The sequence below is a fragment of the Falco cherrug genome, chromosome 5 (genome assembly GCF_023634085.1).
Source record: "Falco cherrug isolate bFalChe1 chromosome 5, bFalChe1.pri, whole genome shotgun sequence".
NCBI lineage: Eukaryota > Metazoa > Chordata > Aves > Falconiformes > Falconidae > Falco > Falco cherrug.
The window spans coordinates 16802771-16824785 of record NC_073701.1 but is presented as its reverse complement, the minus strand read 5'-3'; the positions used below and the strand labels follow the sequence as shown (position 1 = coordinate 16824785).

General features: G+C 37.8%; 1 protein-coding gene across 2 annotated transcripts; it reads right to left on the bottom strand.

Annotated features, from left to right (window-relative positions):
* Positions 1-105: 105 nt before the first annotated feature.
* INTS13 (integrator complex subunit 13) lies at positions 106-21704 on the bottom strand. 2 transcript variants are annotated; one of them, XM_055711831.1, is made up of 18 exons: positions 21357-21704; positions 19539-19770; positions 18039-18113; positions 17033-17235; positions 16694-16774; positions 15392-15482; positions 13582-13710; positions 13420-13443; positions 11839-11923; positions 9123-9212; positions 8111-8200; positions 6442-6620; positions 5463-5633; positions 4910-5064; positions 3717-3947; positions 2437-2576; positions 1644-1779; positions 106-830 (listed from the first exon to the last, which is right to left on the bottom strand). In XM_055711831.1, the coding sequence occupies exons 2-18, from the start codon at positions 19761-19763 to the stop codon at positions 791-793; spliced, it is 2145 nt and encodes a 714-aa protein (XP_055567806.1). In that variant the 5' UTR covers positions 19764-19770; positions 21357-21704; the 3' UTR covers positions 106-790. The 2 variants fall into 2 exon arrangements, with proteins under 2 accessions (XP_055567806.1, XP_055567807.1); XM_055711832.1 differs by lacking the exon at positions 13420-13443 and having other exon boundaries at positions 21357-21702.
* Between the last annotated feature and the right edge of the window lie 311 nt (positions 21705-22015).

Here is a 22015-nt window from a genome sequence, read left to right as displayed (position 1 = left end):
CGAAGACATATCATCTACTTTGTCATTTCACAGCCATTAATATTCAGAATAAGTCTCCCCACAATGTCCAAAATGTTCAAAAAGACACAGGTGTCTTAGAGGGCATACTTCAAAGAAATAATTTAATGATTAGCAAAAATTTTATTTTACTTCCGCTTACAAACAAAGACTTAACTCCAGCACAACAACCTGAAAGGCTTTACTTTCTAAGATCATCTCTAGCCATTTTTTAAAAGTCCTTAAACGAATAATTTTTATCTGTAAACCCACTCTCCCACCCCTTAGCTGAAAACCAAGACTGGCATTTTCTCAGCTCAGTGATTAGGTGTTCAGCATGCAGTCTTTTCCATAATTCTAAACTCCTGAGGAAGTTTCATATAAATAGAAGTATTCATGAACCAGAATTAACAATATCAGTTAATTATCAATTATTTGAACTTTTTTTTTTTGTAAGAGTCCTCACTGATTTTGAAAAATTAAACAATACTTATGGGAAAGGACTTTAAACTCTGACTAACATTTTGATTACTTGATTTAGTCCATGGCAGCACAGGTTTTCTTATTCCTACAAAAATGACTATAGAGTACTTCAGGACAGGTCCTATTTGCACACTATTCATTTAATGTTGTATGCGGATTTTGTATCTCATAGCAAAAATAAGAATAGAAAAATGTAAAACCCAATCAAAATGGAGCTATACAATTGTACTGAAATGGTACCAATATCAATTCCAGCATTAAATATTTTTGCAATTCAGACAAGGTTTGTCCAAAGCAACAAAATTAATCATCACTGCCGGCCTGCTTTTCCATTTTCTGTCGTTTCCATTCTGAAATGCAAGACAACAATTGGTAAGGTTTATTATTGGTAATACAATCAATAGATTAAGAAAATCAGATACATATTTTTTGAAAATTTTTACATCACTACCTACCCTGTCTCTCCCTGCCCCCAACGTACACAATCTTATCTCCTCTTAATACCTCTTCAAGCAGCAATCACTACCTAAAGGAAAGGTTTCTGCGAAGAAACTTTCCAGCATCAACTGCAAAAAGCTATTATCAACCTCACTAAAAGACAAAAGCCCACACTCATGAGTAACAGAATCACTTTCTAAAATTTGAGCTTTAGCAATTTGTTGCAAGGTCTTCATTTTCACCCTTCTCACACTGATCATTGACTACCACCATTTCATTTGCTTAAGAGGAGGCTGGTGTGGTTTTTCAGTATTTTTTACTAGAATGTGGACTACTATTCAACTTCATTACAGCACAGCGTAACATTCAACCACTGACCAACAATATGTTTATATTAGCCATTCCTCCGGAAGCTAAAGCAACAGATTGGCACAAGAAATCTCAACTGCTACTGTTTAACCCCCTGAAGTTTAAGAGTTTTGCTGCAACAGCAATCACTAAGGCAAAGGGAAGACTGTTTATTGGCATTCAGCCTTGCTCAGCACAGATGCAAACAGCTGAAAAGCAAACACTGCTGTAGTTATCCATCAATATTGAGAAAAAAGGAATGTATTTATATGCCTTAATTCTCAAAAGAAGTCTTTAATGGTGTAACTGAAGTATTCCTCCATACTGCATATTGACTATTTTAAGGTATTTGTAGAGATGCATTTACTGATACAAACCCATTTTCTTCTTTCAGATGTTGATATAGCTCAGCTTTATTGTTGACAGAGTTCAAACGACCAATAAATTCCTGGTGTTTCCTAGAGTTGGCAGTATTAATCCTGTTGCTCCATAAGGACAGCAAGGACATTGGCCCTAAAATCGCAAGTAAAAATAGTCCAAGTGATTTATTTTCTGAATTCTTGAACATTACATGATTATAAAGGCTTAGAGGAAATTACAGACTATGGTAGTACAATATATTAAACCCACTAATAATAAACCACCTTGTAATAGAGGCTACATAAACACAAGATACACAAAGTTGGTAACAGCTGAGTAGTTGCTTTATATAGATTGACTTTGCTTCAAATGCAGAATCTGAACATCAGCTCAGTCACAGCAATAGATGATAGATCGCAGCAGGGAAGTCAGTGAGAACTGCCCACTCCAGCAACTACACTGCTCAGGCATGTTTATATTCATTAGTCAGCGAGAGACAGTGATTTCTGATACCTGTCCTTAAAATAGCATTTCTGACATAGTAGCTCAAATAGCACCAGCAGAAATTTGTTCAGCTCTCCATCAACCCAAGTGTCTATCAGCAGGCCCACACAGTATCTTGGCATCTCTCTTGTGACACAGACCTATTGAGGTTAACATTTATCAAGAATTTATTAACACTGTTTAATTAAAAATTATCCTCACTGACTTAGCTTTAACTCCAAGATTATCCTCATTACTTCAGAAAATACAGGCTGATAGAACAACTTCTATCTATAAAAAAAGTAATCCGTTGCAATTCTGGTTTACCTTTTGCCTTTTCAACTGTGGGCATTTCATCCATTGTAATGAGAGGCTTTTTGTTGGGTGGCTCAGGAGAATCAGGGGAATCTTTGATAACTTCAGCTTCTGCTAGTTCTTCTTTTTCACGATCCAAAAGACCTTTCAACCTTTTTGAAAGGGAAGGGAAACAGTAAAGCAAAATATGCTAGAGCAGTACATATGAATCTTGATACCATTCTGTACTACTCAAAAGTTATATGCAACCCCTATGATAAGAAAATGTCTTTTGAGCCCTTGGAAATCGTGAAAAACCAATAGGGAAGACTAGCCAAACAATCCTCTGGATAAAGCCTTAAGGGAAGGATCTTAAAATACAATTTCACTTAAGTTTGTTAGCACCGTTTATACTGTAGTTGAGACAGCTGATCATTCTGAATTCTGAAGAAAAGAGTAATAACAATGACTATAAAAATATACCACAAAAGTTTCCTATTTTCCTATGTGAATTCAGACCTGTCCTATACGAAATCCCTTTTATCTCAGTCCCCATTTTTGTTTGACACGTGAAAGTAAAAGTATTTGTAGGAATGGACTTGATCACACACAGAAAGGCATGAAAAGTCATCAACATGTGACAATAATGTAGGTGAAAAGGTCCTCCTATCCTAAATTATCATAGCACACACAAAACAAGCAAATTAAGCTTACTACCACGTGGGTTTTTTGATCTCTTTAGAAAAGTACTTTGAAAGAAAACACAAGAGACTGACAGATGCTTACCACTTTGACAAGTTACAGTAACAACACAGTAAGAGACAATAGGTATACAGACAATCAATCCTAACATTCAACTGAAGAGAAAAGCCAAATCAATCTGAATTGTTTATCTATCTGAACACTAAACTATCTGCAGCTCAAGAGAAAATAACTGCCTGTCGCGAGTTTTTAAGTCACGCTATTTCTATGAAGCAGTTTAATTAGTCTAATAGGTGGTGTGGTTACGATAGTGACTTCCCAAGCTGCAAAACGCTGTGAAGTGGTCAAAAACTTGTCCAAGAACCACACTGCTTGTAAAATATGTTAATTTGAAAAGTTTCATAAGCAGGCACTGGAATAAGCCCATTTTCCCAAGCTTGGCAACGGTGACAGACCTAAAAAACCTTGGGATCCACGCTCACCAGTAGTAAGCCAAGGTTATAAGCATGAACACACCAAATTGCAACTTGCAACTGTTCCTCTCTCCCCTTTGAAGAAGGGCAAGACAAAAATTACTATGCTACAGTTTTATTTCACTTTAGAAAATTTACCTTTCTGATTCTTGCCACGGCTTATCCGATTCATAGTCTTTGCCCAACTTCTCTGACTTGTCTTCTTTGTCTTCTCTCTTTCTACCTCGTTTCTTGCGCTCCTCTTCTTCTGGGGGTTTGCTTCTGCAAGCCATCAAACATTCTAAGACTCGCTGGTGTTTCTCAGAGTTGTTTGTGTGTGCTCGTACAAGGGTCTCCAATTCATTCCACATAATCCGGTACTGTTCATCTCTAACCAAGGCCAGAAAAAAACAAACAAAAACACACACATACAGGATCACCGAAATCATTGAATAAATTAAGGTTAAAAAAAGACCTTAAGACACAAAAACCCCAAACCAAAAATAATTCTGAACAGATTCTCTGCCCTTTTGTACTAGCTGTCTATCCACCTGGGATTACTCCATCCTTGAAACTTGAAACTACATTCCATGTAACTCCAGATGTTAATTGGGAAATGTTAAGTTTAAATTGAAATAGACTATGTCCACCGAAACAAATTCTTAACTTCCACAAGATCTCACTGCCAAAAAACACTTCTGAATCCTCTCAGGTGTTTGCTACCTATGCAACGTCAGGATATGCAGAGGGCTGCTTGTGTACCAACATGCAAATTAATTACTATTTAATTTGTACCATCCTACTGTAAACTTCCAGTCAACGTGGGCCAAATCTTCTGTAGCTGAATTTCTTTTCAGCCCGTTCTTGGAAATACAACGTACACATCACAATGACTGAGATACCAGGATATTCTATCCTTGTTTTAAAGGAGTAGCCCATATTTTAAGTAACCGTTTCAAAAGGATTTGACTATTCTAGTATAATCCAATTTTAAAGCATTGCTCATCTACAAAAATACGCTTAAGCTTTCCTTTTTATTAATTTGAAGTTATTCCACTTTCTCTGTCCTAGCTTGTATCAATTTTTTACCTTTCTTGATGACTATCTTTGCTTTCATATTTCTTAACATACTCGTAATTTTGGGGTAATAAAACGATGTGGGTTTTTTTTCTTAATATACATCAATATCAGTACTGTGACAGCCCCTAAATGGTGTAGGCAAAGTATTCACAGCATTTAGTTTAGTACATATTACCCTTTGGCCAAATTTTAAAAATTTGGAATGAAAACAATGTCAATAGAGTATTTCTGAGAAAAATCCCAGCATCAACAGAAAGACATATGCATGTAACCTTTTTGGACCCTTTCCTCTGGTACCAACTGTTGAAATTGGCAGCGGATCATTTTTCCTCTCCATGTCTACCAAATTGTATATTGTTTTTTGACAATTCAGAACATCCTCATCAGTCATTGCTTCTTTTACAATTACACTGGCTAACGGCACTACCTGTAAGACAAAACAAAAGTCAACAACGAGCAAATCTGCAGATGACGAGAGAAACAGGAAGAAGAAAGAAATCAAAGGCAATGGAACCATGGAACAACACACAACAAAACCACCCCATCTTATGCTCAGTTTAGTAATAACTCTGAGCAAGTATAAGCAGATGCACATTTTCTTTGCCCACCAGCACTGTAGCTGTCAGGTTCAAATATTCCACCCTATTTAGATGGCACTCCAATAATCTATTGACATTAAATACAGAGTATTTCAGTGAAAAAAAAGCTGAAAAACTGATTTTGTTGTGAGTGCTTTACCCTAAAATAGAATTAATACTTCATCAAGTACAAGGTGAAACTTAAATCTACAACAGAATAAAAGGTTACAAACCCCAAGTGACTTACAGCTTGCATATTGAAGATGGTAGTCTGCGAAATAATCATAGGCCAGTAACGAGTATGTTTCTCTAACTGATCTTTTGCACGTTCCAGTGGAATTTCAAGACTTCCATCGATCTTATATCTGGGCTCTAGAAAAGGAGTTAATCGGTTTTCCCTCATAAATTCACCAAAATCCTAATGATAACCAAACAAGATACAATTAGGCATTTCTCTAAGAAAGTAATTTTCACTGAACGGGCGAAACAGCCTAGTCTTGCTTATCACTAACTGTGTACCATCCCCACTGCTACATTTGACTCTAACAAGCAGAGTCCTGTTTCTAGCTTTCAGTTGTACATTATTTGGGGCAAACGCAAAAATAATTGTATAAAAGTATGTGTTAAAAATAGATGCAAGGTTTTTGATGAGGAGGCCTTCTCGATCTGCAAGGTACTTCACGTATGCTAGGAGTTTTATTGGGTTTTTTCTGGAAGACATTTCTACTTGTTTAAAAGAGATATAAAGGATGGGTTGAAATAATACAGGAAAACAACAAAGATGAATGACAGCTGGTTGTCTGCTCCATATCCAGGGCTCAAAGCTGACAACTTCATCTTTTCTATTTATTGTACAAACCACTCAATGTGCAATCTATCCTTCTGACAATAAGCAGGATATAGTCCTATGCGTATCCAGCCCAGGGAAAAAACTTGCCAAGAAAAATGTGATTCTAGAATCAGAGCAAATTTTAAATGCTCATAGTGCATAAGGAGGCAAGTAATTCCTTGACACAGAAAGGATTCTAGGAAGCAGGCGTAACAATAAGCAGATGCACTACTTTGTACTAAATATGTATCAGCAGCACAAAGAAGAACAGTTTGATCATGCAATCTACTCCAGCTCTCCACAAAATGTACCAACATTTCCTTTATACATCTATTGGACTACATCTCTTGTCAACTAAGATAAGCAACAACTTCAGAAAAAAAAATAAGAATCTTACTGTAATCCGGTAGTCCGTGACTCTTCCACCACATCCTTCGCTAATTGATGGAGGATCTTCTAGAATTGATCGTGAGCTGCTTAAAACATGCAGAAAAATTTCTCCTCCGTGGCTGCTAAGCATGTGACTAATTACTTTAGAGCCAGACTTGCGTGGCTGTTCCAATAAAACAGAACGACCTGTTGGAAACGAGATCAGTTTCAACAGTTACTTTGTGCTGCAATTTTAAATTAAAACCCACATATACACACTAAAGGTTTGTACCTAGCCAGCAAGACTCTGAAACCATTAAAGTTGCGTTTTCACCTAGCTCAATAAGAAAGTTATCTACTTTGATTATTTATCCCATGTCTTTACACAGAACATGTGTAAACATGTAAACACAGTAGTGTCATATGCACTTAAATTTTACTCAGAAAGATCAAAAAAACCTTTCTCCTGGATGAACCAATCACTTTGCAGAACATTATTCCTAGGAAAAATATGTATTTGTGAAACATTAAAATTGTATATTGTTTAAGGGCAGTTTGCTGGTTTTAATTATTACAGATTGTGTTGTGTACTAAACTTACTTGGCCCTACTGTAGAAAATCTCTCACATTAAAAGCAATTTCTAAAAAGTCACAAAATAAACCTACTTGAGTATAGAAGGATCAATTGATACTATTTGTTAATGCTTAAAATGGGTATCGTTTTTCAGGCAGGAAAATAAGACTGCCTTTGTCTTATTTCCAGTAAAATACACTAAGCATAAAAGGGTGCATTCTCCAAGTAGTTTGTTATAAGGCAGCAAAAACAGAAGATCAGAAGAGAGTGGTTATCTGAAATATGCTGCTAATTTTGGTTCTAACCATTTTTATTAATAAGAAGTACTTTTTCAGCACATGATCTTTGGAGAAAAAATACACAATATGGTGTTTAATAAAACCATTGCACATTTATTTAGATGTGCAAATGACATGACTGAAGAAAACATCCCATTAAAAGGATGCTTGTAATGCAATTTTGTTTCCAAAATGTAGAAATCCCCACATGTAACTAACACTGACAACATATTACTTCTTTGGAAGTAACAGCTTTGGTTTATCATTTTAACATGTATTTAAATGGCAATCTCTTACAGCAAGATTATTCATGGCAATAGGCAAGATCTTGCAGATAAGCCAAAAGATAACTAAATCTAACCTAGCAGTACACATAGGTATGTCTGCGTCAATTGACCAACATACTTAAGTTGCTCATAACCCAGTTAAAAGAGCTTTCTGAGGCTTCCCAGCATCTGCTAAAAATCAGGCATATAGTCTTAAGTTGCTAATATTTTACAACAGTCAAAGTAAGCACTGTGATTGAGTGCGCTGTCACCTACCGAGAGCAGTGTTTCCTAACAGCATAAAGTGAAAGCCATTCTTCATTTGCATTCAGAAAAGAACTACCAGAATCAATACTTGCTCCTTCTTTACATCTTTCCTCCCATCTTCAAGTTTCAAAACACATTTCATTTCATTCTGAGTACACTTAACTTTCTTTGCTTATTTGACACGTTAGAATAAACTCAATATCTTTACAGTATATAGGCATCTACTGCTATACAAACCAAAAGGTGGAAAGTGCTCTATTCACAATATTAACAATTAAAATGTTAAATAATTAGCCAAGGACACAAACTTACCATTAAGGAGGAAGTTAGTAAGGCATGAAGAAGGTCTGCTATTTACATCTACTGGTGAAATTCTGTATGCTCCAGTGCAGTAGTGTAATTCTGAAAAATAAACGAGTAGAAAAGTTGAGTGTAGTTCCACATACATAGAAAACATCCCACAAAAGAAAAGGAGGCAGCTATTCCATGGTCAGCAGAACTAAAAGTTTAGCTGTCTCAATCTAAAAATCTGCTCCTTTCACCACCTCCTTGCAATTATTCATGTACCCTCAGCTCTAAGAACATAATACATCCCCAAGCCCTATTTCCAGCAGGACCTCCAGTTCTTTATCTCCTGAATTACTTCGCTGTTGAGTCAGCCTCCTTTTATTTCCCTTACCTCTATTTTTAATCTGCTGGCTCACAGTCACTGTATCTTGCTGATAGTCTACAGGGTGTACCAGCTGAATGGCCAGGTGGTTCCATTGTTACCACAAAGTCTTCTCTGCCTTCCTCTCCCCTACTCGGATTTGGGTAGAGCGCTCTCTCTTACTCAGATTTGAAAGTTAATATATAGGGACTAGTCTACTGATAGTATCACTGCATACATTTAATTTCCCTACACCCCCCCCCAAGAACTAAACCCAAAAAAGACTCAATGTCTCAAAGTTGCTATGTTAAAAATATACCACTGTAGAACTGACAAGGTATACTTGGTCCCATGGGAGGGGCAAATAATTACTGTTCCTTGGCCACAATGTTCAACTTCATGATACTTAAGAGGAGATTGAAAAAAGCCACCAAGAAAAATATTACTACCCCTCTCACCTCTTACACAAGCCACTGATTAGCCAAAATCAAGAGAGCATCATATGACCATTAGTAAAGCAGGGCGTGCTCAGCAGCGAGGTTTACCGAGCAAAAAGTAAAACCAGCACTAACAAGAAGTGAATTACCTCCTTGTTCAGATTCTTATCAGTGTACAGAGAGAACAGTGTTCAACACAAGTCATGATACCAGTTTCGTACGATACAGTGTTACGTACCCACACTATTTGTTCGAGGAGTACACCATTTTAACGTTACAGTTTCTTTAAATGTGCCTTCTCTGCTATTGCCACCTATATGATTATCACCTGCAATAAAAAGTGTGTGATCAACAATCTTTTATTTATTACAGCAAAAAAATTCTATAAAACTTTTAAGGCACAAAATACTTATAACATGAGCATATACAAAATGTAATCTAATTTTAAAAACTTTGATATCTAACTTATGCAAAAAAAATTAGCAGTGGCAGTTGAAAAAAAAAACCACCTTTTAAAATCAGCAGCCATTGCATGTATTTTAAAAACCAATTCAGCAAACAAAGTACTGCAGCTCCAGAGTATGTTCCATTGGTTTGATTCAATATTTAGAAGATTACAGATATGTTTTATCTGTAACAGGCAACTTTTTTCTTCTAAAATGCCTAGGACTTTAAAACAATATCCTTTTTCATCTTCCAGACAAACTGGAACCCTTAGCAAGTGTTAGAGCTGATCATTTCCTGTACATATTATATCCCAAAGTCAAAACTGAAACTGATCTAAAGGCACATTTGACAAACTGGGCTTTTGGGGGAAAGTAGTATTTGATCTTATCATCCAGCACCTTTGCTATGTCAGATTCAATCTGAACATCTTCCAACATGTTTTACTGGCCATAAATATTTTATCATTACAGTACTTCCATATAACATCTCACTGATAAATGGTCTGGTAAAAACCACCTGAAGGCCTTACAACAGACATTATCCATACTCCTTAATACATTAAAACTACATTTCTACTAGTGAGTTTTGCGACTCTTCATGACCTTTGACTCACATTATCTCAGGAAAGAATTAACTGAGTTTTGCACAAAGTTTCAGAATTAGAGTAGCACAGTCACTTAATATGCTCAAATCTGCAATGATGGGGAGGAATGAGACATACATCAACATGCAGCATTGTATGTAATATGTTAGGGCTTAATTTAATCTTTCAGGTAAGAAGTTTTCTTTTATTTCATATCAAAGAGTTACTCACAAAAGATGTATTTGATTTGCTTATTAATCATGCAGGTAGCTTGCAAAAGTTGATTTTTTTTCAGTTAAATTAAAATAAATTGTTTTAGAAAGTGTCTCAAAATATCCAAAAGATAGATTTATTTAATCTAAAAATTCTTCAGCAACATTTTACAGAAGTAAGTTCAATGTAACTGAATTCCTACTTTCCTAGCACTAGAGGCATTACAGCTGAAAGATTTTTTAAAAAATAAGAGAAGCCAGTATTTACAGGATCTACGAATAGACTTTCTCCTCTCAAAGTTCTTCTGATGGAAAAAAATCTAAAGAGGAACTGCAGTTGGAGGGCTTTTACTAGCAGACTTACTCCTTCAACCAGCAGGTATTACAAAACTTTCTGAACCCTTATAATAAAATTTTATGCTTTCAACACGGTAACGCAAGTTCAAGTGAGTCTGAACTCATGACTGTAACATCCTATTCTTTTTTCCTCAATCTTTAATCATACACTCCACTTCAGTATGGAGCACAGTACTTGTAGATGATAATGAGTTACCTACTTCTCAAAGTAATGGTAATCCCTTTGTGAGAAAAAAAAGCACAAACTCCCGAAAATGGCTACTTATGGACTGTATCATTTCAAACTTCAGAAAAGAAATATCCACTCTCTCCTAAATAACTGATGTAAATAACTTACTTGTTCACCACTTTGTGAATTCTTCCGTGATCAACTTTCTACTATGCTTTAAAATTATGTATCATTTGGGCTAGTAAAACAAGTCTCTACAGCCTGTATCTAAATACACATATTCTACACACTAGTGCATCAGCCTATGCTTTTAATGGTACTGAATCATATTAACAGAAATGACAATCAATGCAGTAAGACACAACAAAGCATATACAAGCCTTTAAAAGCTTCAGATGAGACTTCAGCATACAGTCTAGAGTACTCCATCACACAATGGCACAGGCTGAGGGTTTTTTCACTGCTTGGCTTTGCTTTTAATTCTACTGATTAAGAGTTTTTAGCCTGACTTACTAACAAAAGTTTACATCAAGCACTGTTTTCTGAACAAAATCATTTTGCATAAGACTTACTGCTGTGTTTATTAAATTTATTCAGGTATTAAAAATTTACCTGAGAGGAATACTAGGCAATAATTCCAAATTTACAAAAAGGATACTAGGTATTTCAAATACAACAAGAAAGCTCAAAAACCAAGTAACTATTGTCTTTTCCAAAGCAATTACTGTCATAAACAGGCTTATGGAACGTAAGTGATGTCACCTATTATTACTTGACAGATTAAAAGTTCAATTGTGCAAGCAATAATTTTCCACAAATACCCACAGGAGGTACTTTTTTTTTGTAAAATCACTGCACATCTGGTCTCTCATCTAACTTTTATATCTCAATAAGAAGTTGACATGCCCCTCAAATCTCACGCAAATATACTGAACATGTGAAACCACATCTCACGAATTTGACCTGTTTTTTCATCATTATATCCTTATTACTATATAAAAATATGCCAGTAATGAGTAAAACTCCAATGCAAACATTACAAATCAAGTTCTTGGGTTGTAAGAAGTAACTGGAAATATGCTAACCATGCCTGAAATTTACATCAGTTTGAAGCTCACAATCTTTCTTTGTGAATAGTTCCAGCGGGCTGACCAAAAGCTACTTTTAGAGGACTCTTTCTACTTACCACTCTTTAAAAAGTCAACATGTGCCTCTTTGTGATGAAGCAGCTCCACGTCGTAGTTGGCTGATGTATTAGCATGTTGTTCTTCCTTCAAAAGAAAAAGGTAGAAAGAATAAATGTAATTATTTTAGCTAGAGGTCACTGTTTTCATGAATGAATGATTCTACATTTACCTTTCACTCCAGAAGAAAACAAAAAGTCTCCAAAGTGCCTCAGACAACAACGGGATTGTAATGTTGAGGAAACTGTTTGCTCTCTGACCTGTTTAAAGATGCAGCCATCTGCTTTTCCTCTTTTTTCTTTTTTGAAACCCTATGGTCTCTTTATACCAAATGACAGGACCAGATGCATAGTGTAAAATACTAGTACAAAATAGGCTTATCTACTTTTGTTTGTATTAGTGAAGTTAAGGAAGCCCATGACATACTGAATACCACCAGCAGTTACGAATTACTGAGCAGCAACAAATGGTCACTGCAGAATAGATTGGAAATTAATTTTCATAACTAAAACCTCAAGAATACAAACCAAAAAACACACTTCAGACTTACCAGCATTTCCTTGCACTTAAGATATATAAGTGTACTTACAGCTGCAAGTTTATAATTAAAAAACAGCTGGTTATATAGAGGACAACGCATCTTTAAACAGCTGCAGAGGACTAGCGAAAACAGAACAGTAACCTTGGTAATTTATTCCAAGTTAAAAAAAACAACTGAAAAACCACAGAGAACCCAACATAGTCTATTACTATAAGGACAAAGGCAGAAGGGAGAGGCATACCAGCAGCACACAGGTCAGAAAGTTACAGACAAGGTATTTGCAAACTTCAGTCACATTTATGCCATGACCCATGTCAAAGTCTCATTAAAGCTGTAAAGGTAATTTTTAATTTAATGTTTTAACGTATAAAATCTATACAATATTGCTAGTTTTCAAGGATGCAAGTAACGCTTGACAATATTAGAACTTGATGAATTTTTTTAAATCAGGAAAGTTTATCTCTGCCCCTGCCTTTTTGTTTGTTTGAATACTGACACTGGTTTCAATTGTTTCTTGCTGCCTGATCAGAAAATGACCATAAACTTAATAATACTTGTAATTCTTAGTTGCAGATTTCCCTCCCATTAGCAATAAAAAAAGTATTAAGAATAGGGACATAAACAATTTTGAACAGAAGATGTTTAATTTAGTATCTTTCTTAACTAGATATAGCCCCTATCTACTTGTTTCTAGTTTATGGTTCTTCCAACTGGAAAACCTACTGGAAAAGCTTTAGTCACAGATCAGCTATTAGTTACAAACACCTTTATGTTGGGTGGGCATGATAATGAAACAGAGGAAAAAGAGACTCACTATGTCACTATAATGCACAAGGGTCAAGAATATCTAAACACAACTAGAAAAAGACAAAAGAATCACAGACAAAGTAATTCGAGGTAAATAAGATCGTGTTTATATAAAATAATGCAAAGAGAACTGAAATAACGCTTGTATTGCTACATCGGAAACTGAGATTCAGCAATACAACATTTTGTTCTGTGATCCTTCTTTACTTTTTTTTTCTCCTTTATTGTTACTAACCTGGTCACAGACATTGAATGTGGGCTAATAAAAAACAAAACAGAAAATACGATATGGAGAGAAAAACAATGTAAAAATTCAATTAAAATAAACATTAAAAGCTTTCAAACAAATTTAGAACTGATGCAGCTAGTTAACACAAAGCTATAGGCACAATATTACCTTCATGGGAATGTTAGTTATTGTGGTTGAAGCCAAGTCAAAGTGCTGTTGTACTAAAACATTCAGTTTTGTAGCCAGATGTCGCCCCGCACGGACACTGTGCACTTCACTGGTTAAAACAGGTGAAAGCTAAAATAAAGTGACATAGAGAATATAGTATTAATGGATTAGGCTCTGGTACCATGTAACAGTATTATTAATTAATTTGAAACTCTAGAATAACCACATCTACACTGCTAACGTTGTCTAGGGGGGAAAACTACCGCCCAAAACCCTCACACCATCGGAAACTAAGAAGGAGGCGGCAAAGATTGTTTCTCATTCAGAATTTTGCAGGTTACACCAGTTGTCATAGTTGCAGTCACTACAAATTATCAACAAATCTGAAGCATGCTAAAAAACTTGGGTTGATTATTAATAGGAAACATTGGTATCACAACGTGGGAAAGAAGTCCTCTTATTAGCAGCTCTTTTTTCACTCTTTTACCTGCTAAGTAACAGGGACAAAGTCACTTTTATGCAATTACCTTTAAGTATATAAGGAAAACACAAGCAATAAGATGCACTTGATTTTCCGTAGCCAACAAGGACACTGGTTTCAGGCTTTTGGGGAAAAAAACCCAAATCAACCCAAAAGAAACAAACAAAAAAACATAGTGATGAAGATGACTGTCTTACAGAGGAAAGCAGTAGTCTATTCTCTACTGTGCATATTTTTTTTAGCACAACTATAGAAGAGTTTTGTAGAAAATCTCAGGAAGGTAGCTATTATAATCCTTTTTATTTATGAAATAATATGCAGGACTAGACGCCTTTCATGTTAAGAATAAGACTTTTCTCATGTCTTTTCTCTTTCTTACAGACAGCACTTCAAAATACTGAGCAGACTAATAAAGAGTAGAATATATTACAAAATATTTTGTATGTACTTGGTTTCAAAGAACCACTCCTAAGCATACAAGTGCACAGGGTGCACATCCTTTTGTTACTGAACAACTGAGATGTTACTACATAGAAGAATAATTTCTTATATGCATCCTTCCACCTTTTTGTAAAATAATCTTTACAAGTACCTATAGGGTACTTCAAGTATTTGAACATATTCTACATTCCTACAATATATTACCCTTTCACTTGGAAGCAGATAATGCTTTCCAATGCTTCTCATAAAAATGGCCTTCCATTTGCTAAGACTGGAACAACAGAACTTAAACACAAAAGTTCATTTTGGTTTCATGAGAAAACCACTCATCCAAAAGACCAAATGTGTTAGTCTGCGTGTTCAATGTTATCCAGTGCTGAACAATAATCCATCCCATCCAGTAATGGATGTTTGGGGAAACTGGGCTTGTTCTAGCTACTGGCTTACACCTGAATAGCAGAAGTTACTCAACTAACCTATTCACCACACCAAGTAGTTGATGGTTTTCCACTAGGTTCCTAAACGTGCGTTCCCTTCTCAAAAAAAAAAAAAAAAAAAAAAATCAATGCCAAGACTATCATTCTATGGTATTAACAGACTTCCTTAAAAAATTAATCATGAATTATTAAAGCAAGAAATGTAAGTATTGAAATGAAAAAAGAGGATACCATATACGCACAAAGACAGCAAAACAAGAAAACAAAGCATATGCTTTAGATGGCAACAGGCAGGCTGTCAAATCTCAAAAAACTATCACCTGTATGTTTTCCTACACCTTACCAGAGACCAGAGGGTGAAAGTGTTACCGCTGAATACTTAATTTGCACTGGTTTGAGTCTGACATGGTTCCTAACCCTTGGATAAATTTTCTCATTTTAAGCTCCTTACCTCTTTTTTTGGACGATCCGAAACCAGGCTGTCTTCACCAACCGGGTAAGTGTGGATTAAGACCAATTCACATTTCTGAATCTGCATTAGACTTACAAACAAAAACAATCTATTTAGCCTACACAGTGTGGCAGACTATCTCCTAGAAATTAGATCAATTCTCCCAAGATTCATCTAGATTTCCAGAACACAGAATCATAAAGATGTACTATAACATACTGTTTCTGAAAGCATTCTGTAGAAACTAGGTTGCACTAATGATTTTCAAAAGCACATACTTCAAAATAAGTTTTTATCAGAATGATTAAATAAAGCATAACATTTCTGGCATCTGAAAAGCTATCGACTGTGTTTCTTTTTGGACGTATCAATGAAATAGATTCTTAACTCGTTTAATCTGTTCAGCTTCCTTCAACTGAAAATTGACATTACAGAGGATTTCTGTCTCCAAGTGTGTGCACAGGTACTAATAAGGGGATTTCAGCAAACATGGAAAAGTGCTTAAGGTGCAACCAAGAATAGGATCTCAACCTGCTACACACTTTACAGGGCAATACACAGTCCCTGGGCTAAACAGTTCACTGTTCAATTAGACAAAACACATGGTGGACAAATGACTTCTCAGAAGAGATATATTTCAAGAGATTCCTTTATCTCAATGGAAGTGTCAGGCAACACAGTAATTTAGAAATTAAAAACTAGTTTCAAAGACATGAGCTATTTTAGTCAAAGCAAGATGAATGTAAAATTAACACAGTGTTAGCAAGAAAAAAATGCATCAGATGCATTACTGATTACAAATGTACAGTATACTAAAAGGCACAGTCACACATCTCATTTTGGGGCAAGATGTAGGGCAGGGGTCCTCAAACTCTTTTAACTAGGAGGGCGGCGCACGGATGAAGCGGCAGGCAGTCATCTGCGGCTGCTTGGTTTCCCCCCCAACCCCCGGCAGGGGGGGGGGGGGGGGGCAGTGGGGTTCTGTAAACACCAGGGGCCGGATTGAGGACCCTGGGGGGCCGTATCCGGCCCGCGGGCCATAGTTTGAGGACCCCTGATGTAGGAAGTAACAACCTAAAGATAATACTGTCCTATAAGTACAAAGATGATACTGACAAGCTGCTGACCACAACTACCTCTAAGTCAACAATATCATGATTTAGCACCTTCTATTTTACACAGGCATTCAATTCAAACAATTCATTAGAGTAAGTTTTAAGTGACAAAAATATATCCATTATTTTGCAGAGGATAACAGACATGTGCAGAATAAGAGAAACTGTTTGTAAAAAGCATACTCACTGATCTGAATTAGCTGCAAGCTTGTTATGCTCATGAATGGTTTCCTGAACACAATCCTCAAGCATCCGAACATGACTATCACTAGAAAGAAACATATTTTTTTTATACAAGACAATCAACATGCCCCTAAAAGCTCTTCTATTTCAAGTGGGAAATTTTTGGTTTGCTAGTGTAACAGACCTCCATAAATGAAACCTTTAATAAGGCAATAAATTCTCTAACAAGAATGCAAAAAAGCTAGCTACTTAGGGCACTATTCATGACAATTAATGAAAAACTTCTAAAAATGCATGAATTTTTTTTTTCTTTTAAATGTTAGAAGCACATTATCATACATACCTTTTTGCATTAGTAATACAGATTATTCTTCCTCTGTTTCCAACACGTTCTGCATTCTCCATGAGCATGGTTCGAGCCTCATGCTGGTATTCTGTTATTTTGCAGAGCGCTTCAACTGCTGCAACCAGACCATGAAGTATGCTGCAGCACTCCGGATCTGCCCGAGGATTAGGTGGTCCAACAGCTGCTAATGCTGCCATCAACTAATTAAAAAGAAAGCAATTATTATTGAAAGTTACTTTCCAGCCATTTGTTAAAATTATCACTTTAGAGGAAAGTCATCATTACAGCTTACTTTACATGCAAATTAATAGCTGGGAGAAAACCAAACAGTGCAATTAAAGACTATTACCACCGGTTGCCAGCCTTCTCAAAAACATTGGGCCCTAAATTATACTTTGCAATTTATTTATTGTTACTAAGCTTTGAGAAAATAATATTCTCATTTATTACAGAAAAATACCCGGCTATAATCACAAGTTACACCCAATACCTGAAAAAATTCTAACATTATCGGTTGCCATTTGCTTTTATTTGCTGAGAATTTGGAAATTCAGTTCCTCCACAAAGTAAACTTTTCAGAGGATAATTATGCCCATTCAGTATGAAACAAAACAAGAGCAAAGAGTATTTACAACTTTTTTTTTAAACATTGTTTATTTGCCTGTCATGCACATGTAGAAAAAAACCCCACAACCCAAATTTAAAATTCAAGAAGTTATCACGAAATCACAGAAGAAATACATAGATAACTTCTTTGTAACATTAATTTAAATATGTTATTATACTCAAAGCTACTAGATTATTTTAAAATTATGTAAACCTGCCTACAGAACAGTCCAGCTTCACAGGCTACTCTTAAAATTCTGCTATGCAATAATTTCAGACCAGATCCACCAACACTTTCACTAACCAAAGCTCTTTCGTACTGAACAAAGTCAGAAACTGCTATTTATTATGCAATTAAACTAGCCTTACAAAACAAAAGAACAGTTACAAAGCGTACCTCTTGCAAGTTCTGATCTTCTTGAGTCCAGGAATTCAAGACATGAGCCCCAGAATCACTCACAATGAAATTCACCTAAAAGGATCAAAAAAGCACATGTAAGGTAACAGCCAATCATACAGACAGGAGTCATCACAGCTACTCCCCCCAGATCCAAACAAACCTGAATTACACCTCGTTCTGCTGATACTCTGGAGATATGTGCAATGACATCCTAAACTACAAAACCAGACAACAAAACCATAAAAAACACCCACTCCTGCTATCTTCAGTTACCCCTTTAGTAACACTATGATTAACAACTTCTTACTCTATTTATATTTTTAAGCCACTAAATCAATCTCTACACCATACTAGTGTAGATACACTGCAGGATATTAAGAGCTGTTTTAATAATTAGGTAATATTTTTAGTAGAATAGCTGCAAAATAAATTCCAATACTGCCATTTTGCAAATCATTCTCCAAAGACTGTCGACAGTAGATCACAGGGGTAAATATCTAGCAAGATTTTATAAACATCACATAGCAAAATACATTCTGCAGATAACAAAAAAAAGTCAAGAGGAAGCGGACCTTCCATCTCAGTTTCAGTTTCTCATACCACACAAAATCCAGTTCAGCCAACTGATTCAAATCCATTAAGCATACACCTGACATACTCCCATAATGGGACCTGACTGGATATTAAATGCTTTAAACTGGAGTTTTAATTAAATGTTCATTGCCTGAGAACCAGGACATGCAATACATCAAGACAGTGCAGCTAACATGCATCAAATCACTGAACTACCGGAGGTATTTGTTAGTGCCTCAGCTGCCCTCTGACACAGACAGTATTCCATCATCACTACTTTGTACCAATAGCACTGTCACAAGACTAACCTCCCACACCCACCCACCCTTTTTTTTTTTTTAAGGGTAACCACAAAATCTGAAAAACCAGGGATCAGTTACCTTAATTTATGATATGTTACAGAACCCACCAGGCATTTATTTTTCTGAACAAGGAGCTGCCAGGAAGCTCTCATACTTTTTCAAACTGGTAGCTTCAGGGTGATCCTACCCCCTCCCAAAGACCAGGATTTCTTCAAGGTTGACACCAAAAACCTTACAAGAAGCTACCAAGTGTGTTTAAAAACTAACTTAAATTTGAAGAAATACCTCACTCAAGCTTTTGTAAACTTGCAGATTTTTTTATTGTGTTCTCCTGAGCTGTAAGTTACCTTAAAGCACCTCTCCCCTTCTCCTCACATTTTGTACCAAGTAACAAAGTGACATTAAGACAATGAAAGGTCCCAAAAATACATATGTAATGGGATTCATATACCACTCAAACCAGTGTAGATAGCTATAAAGCGTATCAACAACACAAAGAAATGTTTGTGTATTTGATCTTTTAATCTAACCAACAGCTCATGATATTAAATTACTTCATTAAAATGGGAAAATATCCCTTATACTATCAAGTACCATATGCAGTACGGCTAGAAGAACTTACCAGTTTCTTGAAAGGGAAAATATCGTACATTATTCTACAGTACTCCATGGATGATTCCACCGAACAGGTCCACAGTGATTTTGATATGGGTGCTAGTGGTATAACTCCTTGGGTCCGATTCTTTACTAACATATCAAATTCAACATGTTGTCTGCAGGACTCTGCCATATATGGGCAGTGATCCACAACAAAAACAGTTTTATGAGACTCAGAAAAGATTTTCATTTTCTTCCTAAAAGAAACAGATATTAAAATCAGAAAGAAATTGTAAAAGCCAAAACCCCACAAGATCACTGCTCAATTTATATAATATAAAAATATCTTACTAGAATACTTTTGAAAGAGGTTACCTCTTAACAATAGTTAAGATTATATAGTGCATACATTAGCTCCTATAAAACTGTTACTTTAAAAAGAAAATTAAAAAATTCCCATTTTAAGAATCTATTTGCATGGAGACAAATATCCTTTAGAACTCTTACCAATCCGTGTGTTTAGTATACGACATTTCTGATCAGAAAAACTAGTTTTCCTCAGGAGGAAAAAAAAATAACACAGAAAATGTGAAAGTATACTGTTTAAAATGCAACAACAATGCACAGTATTACTCTCCTCACTTTTCTAACTAAAGGAAAAAAAGTACAGAAACTACCTTCTATTCAAAACTTACTTCCTAAAATAAGCAACATGGAAAAAATAATTTATGATTAAGCTATAGAGACCCTAAAGTAGCATAAACATCAGACTCTTAAGTAGTCTTTCAGCATTCAGTTTGCTAGGTACATCTATGTTTAAATGAGTATTTGCATCTGTACTTTGATTTCTCACTGACAGAATATCAAGTCTGAAGTTATATAATGCAAATGGTCCTTATACAGCAAGTCACAGGCACACCCCTGGTATTACTCCCAACCATGAAGCCTGAGAACTCTGCAATCAAGTATGGTGCATTTTGCCATTTGACATCAATCAGACTGGGTTCCCTTCTTCTACAGCATCACTGCAACAAATACTTCTGAAGCAACTATAACGTCAGATCCTCATGTTAGGGTGGACATCGTAACTTGGAGACCAAAACTACATAGGAAAATTAATCTTAGACCAGTGCTACTTCAACCACTGATCAACCAAACACTCCTCATCAAATTTACTCAACGGCATTCTCTGTTTCTTTTGTATGTCATCTGGTTTTGAACTTTCACGGTGCACTTCACTCATGCTTTTACACCTTTTACCATTACTGTAAAGACTGTAATTTATTTTTTTTTTTTTAGTAAGGCTTATGCAGAAGCTGGGGGCTGGACTCGATCCTTATGGGTCCCTTCCCATTTCAGATACTCTATGATTCATCCATGCAAATGCTGCTGAATTACAGAATACACAAACCCAAGAAATACATACGATCTCATTAAGAAAACTCTAGAATATTAAAATAATGAGGATTTACACCAGGCAGACTGCGGGGCAGCGCCTGGATCTGGGGGGCAGGTTTCGCACCCAACTCCGGCAACAGACTGGGCCGGGGCACCCCGAAGCCAGCCCCCCTGCCCACAGCCCGGCAAAGGGCCGGGGAGGCCCCAGGCCCAGGAGCTGGCACCCTGCCCACAGCCCGGCAGGGCCCGGGCCGGCCCCGGAGCTGGCACCCCTGCCCACAGCCCGGCAAAGGGCCGGGGAGGCCGCAGGCCCCGGAGCTGCCAACCCTGCCCACAGCCCGGAAAAGGGCCGGGGAGGTCGCGCTGGCTCCTCCAGCGCAGGGCGAGGCCCTGCCGGCCGCACCGGCGGAGGGGACCAGGGGACGGGCAGGGAAGCGTTCCTCACCTGGGCCGGCCGCGCCTCTGGTGCGGAAGTCCCGGTCCTGCGCCGCGCCGCGCCCGGGCCCGGCCGCGGGCTCGCTCCGAGGAGGGGGGGTGAGGCCCGCGGGGCGCCCTAGACTGGGTCGGGCGCGGGCGCCTCCGGCCAGGCGACCTCCATGCCCCTCCGCCCGCCTCCTCCGCCGCCGGCTCCGCGGCGAGCGCGGGGCCCAGATCCTGCCTCCGCGCCCGGCGCCCGCGGGGGTGGGAGAAGCGGCCGAAGCCCCCCCCGCTCCGCCCACCCCTGAGGCCGCGAGACCCCCGCGCGGCCACTTACGCCGCTGGCACAAGGGCTCCCCCAGCGCTGGCGGGGGGAGCGCCTCTCCCCTGCCCTCCCCTCCCGCCTCCCCGCCCCCCGGCGGCGCCAGCCACCCGGGACCCGGCGGCCGGCCGGGTCACTCGACCGCCATGGCCGCCCCAGCCCCGGCCCCGCCGCTCGGCCCCGCTCAGGCCCCGCTCCGCCTGGGCGCGGGCCGCCCCGCCCTGCCGCGCGACACCGCCGGCGCGCCGCTTCCCGCACTGCGCGGAGGAGGAGCAGCGCCAGGCCGCGGCTCTCGCGAGACGCCAGGGAGACGCCCAGGCGCGGCGAGGGGGCGGGCTCTTGTCGGGGTAGCCAATAGAAAGGCA

What these genes read in the sequence shown, in the direction of transcription:
- INTS13 (XM_055711831.1), bottom strand. Translation starts at nt 19,763, where the DNA reads ATGAAAATCTTTTCTGAGTCTCATAAAACTGTTTTTGTTGTGGATCAC. An exon ending in TACTAACTTCCTCCTTAATG is followed by an intron (nt 6,621 to 8,110) that starts GTAAGTTTGTGT and finishes CGTTTCCAACAG; the next exon opens with GTCGTTCTGTTTTATTGGAA. An exon ending in CCATCTTCAATATGCAAGCT is followed by an intron (nt 5,065 to 5,462) that starts GTAAGTCACTTG and finishes TTTGTCTTACAG; the next exon opens with GTAGTGCCGTTAGCCAGTGT.